The 6,162-nt window shown below is 40.8% G+C and overlaps 1 protein-coding gene across 1 annotated transcript; it reads right to left on the reverse strand.

The window, feature by feature from the left end:
* Positions 1-2,381: 2,381 nt before the first annotated feature.
* Positions 2,382-2,945, reverse strand: LOC102840525 (histone H4-like). Its single transcript, XM_006872772.1, has 2 exons — positions 2,915-2,945; positions 2,382-2,713 (listed from the first exon to the last, which is right to left on the reverse strand). Exons 1-2 carry the CDS (start codon positions 2,943-2,945, stop codon positions 2,382-2,384), a joined length of 363 nt encoding a protein of 120 aa, XP_006872834.1.
* Between the last annotated feature and the right edge of the window lie 3,217 nt (positions 2,946-6,162).

Here is a 6,162-nt window from a genome sequence, read left to right on the forward strand (position 1 = left end):
GGCCCTTTTTAGGGCCACTTTACTTTTTTCATCTAAAGAGCTCACACTTCATGAGACACTGAATCGTGCTGCTGTGTGGGAGAAACTTGTAAGTGAAATATGTGAACTATGGAAGTGAATCTTGGTGTGGTTCTTACGGTTTCCACGTTGCAGTTTTATAAAGGTGTTGAAACCTAGGCATTCTAGTCCCAAAGGGTCCTGAGTTTAAGACAGGTCATATGGAATTTCTCAGAATATGCACTTAGTTTGCATACTAGTTCTATAAGTACTAGTTTTATAAGTATTATAAATGGGAGTGATTTGTGCAAAATTAATGGCCTTATTCAATTCACTGATTCAGCCATTACAAACATTTGAGTGAATCAGTATATTTAAGTTTGAGCACTAAGATGTGCCTGACACTGATATTCTCAATAACATCATACGCATGTGAAAGTTGGATAGTGAATAAGGAAGACCATAGAACTGATGCATTTGTTTTGGTGCTGAAGGAGTATATTGAAAGTATCATGGGCTGCCAAAAGAACAGATAGGTCTGTATTGAAAGAATATAGCCAGAGTTCTCCTTGGAAGCCAGGAGGACTAGATGTCTTTCATACTTCTGGGCATATTTTTAGGAGGGACCAGTCACTGGAGAAAGATATGTTTGGTAAGTGGAGGGTCGGAGAAAAATAGGAAGGCCTGACGGAGATGTATTGGTACAGTGGCAGCATCAATGGTCTCAAACATAACAAGGATTGTGAGGTTGGCCCAGGATCAGGCAGTGTTTTGTTCTGTTGTACATAGGGTTATGACAAGTCGGTACCAACTCGATGGCTTGTGGCACTTCAGGATAAAATCTGGACCACATGGTCAGTTTGAAGTGCAAGGATGGCAATTCAAACTCACCAGCAGCTCTGAAACCCTATCGATTTGATGACACTTAACAACATGCAATTATTGTATAGGTCCTGAATATGCCAAAATGTGTATCAAATTCTCAAAAATTTTATACTTTACAGAGAAAAACAACTATTACTCTTCACGATTGTGTAAGAACTCTGAAGTTACATAAGTAACTCTGAAGTTGGGTTTTGTGGAATGCCAGGGAATATTCCTGACTGATTTTGCCTGGAAGAATTGGGTAAAATTCCTTTGAAGGGAACCCTTGAAGGAGGCAGAGGAGTTGAAGACTATTTGTGGAAGGAAGAACATTCTATGTAAAGGATTAAATCGATTGCCATCACTGGTTAGTAGCCCAGCTGCTAACTCCTGCGACACCAGGGATCCTGTTGACAAAAACAAAAAAAACAAAAAAGAAACAAAAACCAAGCATGACAAACTGTTCAATACATTCACAGCTGTAAAAGTGATTGTTGGGGGAAGGGAGTTGAAGATGAAATTGTGCAGTTATAGGGTAAAGCAAAGGAAATGGGAGTTTTCTACTGCAGATCTTAAGAAAACCAGTATTAAAGTCAGTTTTAGCTTCATCTTATATTACTTTATGTGGAGTTCTGGTGTGTTGCTGTCAGATAAGCGATGGACTGCAAAGTCGATTTGAACCCCAAGGTTGGTGATTTAAACCCACTAGCTGTTCTTTGGAAACCCTATACAGGGCTCTCCCGAGTTGGAACTAACTCGTCAGCACTTCACATTATGTATTCTTCAATATATAGGATAAGATATACCACGTTGTTCGGATCTCTTGATTGCAATTTCCCATCCTTTTAACGTTTATTAGCAAATAGTCGATAACAGCAATACACACGATAGATACTATGTACACTCCCTGTCTGAGGCTAGGTTTGTAACCATAACTAGATCACTAGGTAGTTAGCTGTGTAGACTTTTGGGGTGAAAAAAAGAACCAAACCTACAATATATCCTATAGAAGAGTAGAACTTAAAGTTTCTAAAGGTATGATCTTTTACAGAAGCTGACTGCCACATCTTTCCTCCAAAAGATGTTGGAGGATTTTAACTACCGGCCTTTACTCTCCTGCTAGTTGCTCTAACGGTGGAACATCAGGAATACTTGTATGACAGGAAGGTCGGTAAGCATATTTCTCAAAGTAGGGACGTTCAATCGTTTAGGGTATTGGTATGCTTTCATCCCACCTTTGCTTTGTTCTTTTGAATTCCGAGAGCCGCCATTTTAGGAAATGATCGCCACCATTTCACAAGTGCCATCTCCTACATCGCCGGCAGAATACATTTGAATTTAGAAACCTAACAGTTATTTAAAACTGTGAACAGACAACTTTTAACGAATAAACCCAACATACAATACCAACAATTGTTACCTGGTAAATTGACTGCGGTTACGGCGCTTTTGCGTCTTTTGTGGGTGGCCCTGAAAAGGGCCTTTGGTAAGCATCGAAAATATAGATCAGAGTTGCACGGTTAGCCGCCAAAACCGTAAAGAGTGCGGCCCTGGCGTTTAAGCGCGTAGACTACATCCATGGCGGTAACAGTCTTGCGCTTGGCGTGCTCGGTATAAGTCACGGCGTCGCGAATCACGTTCTCCAGAAACACCTTAAGTACTCCCCTAGTTTCCTCGTAAATGAGACCAGATATGCGCTTAACTCCTCCACGCCGAGCCAGGCGACGAATCGCAGGCTTAGTGATGCCTTGGATGTTATCGCGAAGGACTTTGCGATGGCGCTTGGCGCCACCTTTGCCCAGGCCTTTCCCTCCTTTACCACGTCCAGACATTGCGAACAAGAGCTGTTCTGCTGCAATGGTGAACCAACGAAAGTCTGCAGTCCTTTATATTTCAATTATGCGGACCTTTTAGGAAACTGAAAATGCGGGGGCGGGAACAAAAGCTGTGTCTCCGCCTCTCTCTTACACCATGAGTCATCTCCTGTCAAAGCTTAGTTTGGGGAAGGAGGAGGGGAAATGCGTTTTTTTCTGAGCCCTTTCCATATTTGGGCCCCGCGTCGGTTGTCTTTTCTGAGGCTTCATGTTCTGTGTTTCTGATAATTTGTACGTGTTCTAACCACTTTTATCACACGTAAAAACGGGGAAGAGAAACTTATCTCAGTCTATAAAAGGGAGACATTTCAGCTTGTAATTAACTTTAAAGTAAGTTCTTAAAGAAACGCACTATTCTTAATTTCGACTCTGTCTACACTCATTAAATTTGCCAGATCTCGTTTTACAGACCAATTATACATCAGCATTCTGCGACAAAGAGGGAGCCCCAGGAAGCAGAGCTAATAACTGAATTTCCACTCTTACTAAGTTTTTAAACCATTGTCACTGCAATTTCAAACACACTACTAGTCGCTCAGCAGGTTTTTGCTCCCATAAAGATTTACAACCTCGGAAACCCTATAAATAGGGCCACTATGAGTCGCAATCCACTCCTGATAGTCGCTAATAATGTAGAGCAAGGAGCTCTGGTAGCATAGTGATTACGAATCGGCTGCGAACGTTAAGGTCAGCAGTTCGAAACTACCAGCTGTTCTGTGGGAGAAAGATGAGACTTTCTGCTCCCGTAAAGATTTACAGACTCGGAAACCCTGTACAGGGTCGCTATGAATCGGAACCGACTCCACGGCACACAACAATAACAACAACAGTGTAGAGCTGCTTCCCTAGGGTTTATGAAGCTGCAAATCTGTATGGGCCAGACTACCTCATCTTTCTCCCCTAGAGGCTGGTACATTTGAACTGCCGAGCTTTCATGTAGCCCTCAAAATCAAGCGGTTTGGGTTTTTACATGCTGAGAATGGTGTACAAACACAATCATTCTGTAAAAATAAAACAAAAACCTCAACAACTAGTAGAAAAGTTAACTCAGGGGGAGGGATCAGACACAGACCAGCAACTAGTTACCAATAAATCGCTGTAAATCTTTACGGGAGTAGAAATCTTCATCTTTTTCCCAATGAACCGGTGGTAGTTCCCTAATGCTGACCATAAGATTAGCAGCCCCATTCATAACCACTAAATTACCGGAGTTTAGTACAGACGGAATTAAGTGCACTAGGAGTATCCCAGTATTATTGGTATCACCTGGGAATTTGCTAGCTGCAGATTTTCAGGCTTTAGCCCAAATCTGGAGTCCTGATGTGGAGCTTTGGGTTAATGCGCTGGACTGCAAAGTCTGTTGTAACTGCAAGGTCGGCCGTTCAAGTTCACCAGCCGCTCCTTGAAAACCCTAGACAGGGTTGCTATGGGTCGGAACCAACTCCATGGCACACAATAATAACAGCCCAAATCTAATGAACTGTTGCTGTGTTTTTAACAAAATCTTAAAGTAAATATAAGTTTATTTCAGTTTGAGTTGTTCTAAAGCTACATTGTTCAATATCAGTCATTAGTCATATATACTAATTTAACTTGTAAATGAAAAAAATTAAATGTAATTAAAAGTTAATTTTTTTCACCCTGTCCACACTTAAGTTCTCAATAGCCACATCGAGCTGTCATTGTTAGTTGCCATCAAGTGGATTCCAATTTATGGGTATATTGTTATTGTTAAGTGTTGTCAAGTAGCTTGGACCCATAGCGACCTTGTATAGGGTTTCCAAGGAGTGTCTGGTGAGCTTGAACCACCGACCTTGTGGTTCAAACAACTTTGCAGTCCAGCCAATAGCTCCACCAGGACTTGTTATGGGGTTTAGAGTGTAGCATTTCTTCATAGAGTTTTCGAACTTGTGGCAGCCTTTCAGAACCAGATTGCTAGGTTTTTTTAGCGAGGTGTCTTTGGGTGGGCTCAAACTGTTGTTGTTGTTAAGTGCCATCGAGTCGGTTCCGACCCATAGCGACCCTGTACAACAGGGTTTCCGAGGGTGTAAATCTTTACGGGAGTAGAAAGCCTCATCTTTCTCCCGCGGAGTGGCTGGTAGTTTCGAACCGCTGACCTTAAGGTTCGCAGCCCGATTCGTAACCACTACGCTACCAGAGCTCCTCTCAAACTACCAACCTTGTAAATGGCTCAAGCCTTGGGCATTTTACTATTATAGTATGCATGCAGAGTGAATGTTCAAAACATAAAACTTTTTTTTTTTTTTTTAATCTGGTTACCAAGTACCTAGTGAAAATTTCTTGACCTAATTTATTTTTTATTCATGGGAGTAATTCCATATTTAGGAAACTTGTCCATGTTACAGGCACAGAGAGGACAGAGAACTGTGTCCCAAGCAATAAAACAACAATGACTATACGCAGCATCGCACTCTCTTTTTTTTATTTAGAGAACTCAAGTGAAATCAAGTCTCCATCATTGCTGGAAGACCAGAGATTATTTACAACCATGGAAGGAAATGAACCTTAGCCTAATATTTTCTCACTGAAGTGGAACCTATTTAGGAACCATGCAAACCAGCTGTTGTTGTTGTTGAGTTCCATTGAGTTGGTTCTCATGCACAATCACCCTGTACAGGGTTTACAAGGAGTGGCTGGTGGGTTTGAACCACTGTCCTTGTCGTTAGCAGATAATGACATCCTTTTCCCAGACATTTCATATAATATCTCTCTACTGAGAAACAGTGCTACAGATCCAATCCTATAACATTGGTGATGGTGGTTATGTGCTGTGGAGTCGGTTCCGACTCATAGCGACCCTGTATAGAGTTTCCAAGGCTATAAATCTTTACTCCCTAATTAATAGGACTTATAGTTTCTTTTTGGCACAGAACATGGTTTTAAATCCTAAAGACTTGGTTTTCAGTCTATGAAGTCATTCTGTGGTCTTCAAAGAGTTCCTGAAATAAATGGAATTGAAAGAAATGGATTTTTCTCCAGGAACTTTTAGAAGCTCCCTTGTATGTCTGTATATATACCAAACCCAACACACTGCCATAGAGTGTAATGGGACTCATAGTGACCCTGTGTAGTCAAAGGCTGTACCACAATCTTTACAGAAGCAGAAAGCCTCATCTTTCTCCCACAGAGTAGTTGGAAGTTAGCAGTCCAGTCTTTATAAATAGTTAAGCGTCATGAAATAACATGGTTAACATTGATTAATGCATCTTGTATTTATATCAGAAAATCCTTGAATAACTTGATGTTTGGAAACAGGATTATCTACTGTTAATATGAAATGTTTTTCTCATTTTTTTACTTAAATTAATGTGAATTAATTTCAGTATCTGCTTATTTTGTGGAGATTATTAATTTTGTGCTTCATTATCAAATATTTACCCAATTTCTCCAGCTCAGTTGCATCATG

The sequence above is a fragment of the Chrysochloris asiatica genome, unplaced genomic scaffold (assembly GCF_000296735.1).
Source record: "Chrysochloris asiatica unplaced genomic scaffold, ChrAsi1.0 scaffold00213, whole genome shotgun sequence".
Classification (NCBI taxonomy): Eukaryota; Metazoa; Chordata; class Mammalia; order Afrosoricida; family Chrysochloridae; genus Chrysochloris; species Chrysochloris asiatica.

Excerpts from the sequence above, each read along its gene's own strand:
- LOC102840525 (XM_006872772.1), bottom strand. The coding sequence starts at position 2,945 with ATGAAGCCTCAGAAAAGACAACCGACGCGGG. Across the intron at positions 2,714-2,914 it reads GAAAAGACAACCGACGCGGG|CAGAACAGCTCTTGTTCGCA; the intron begins GCCCAAATATGG and ends TCACCATTGCAG.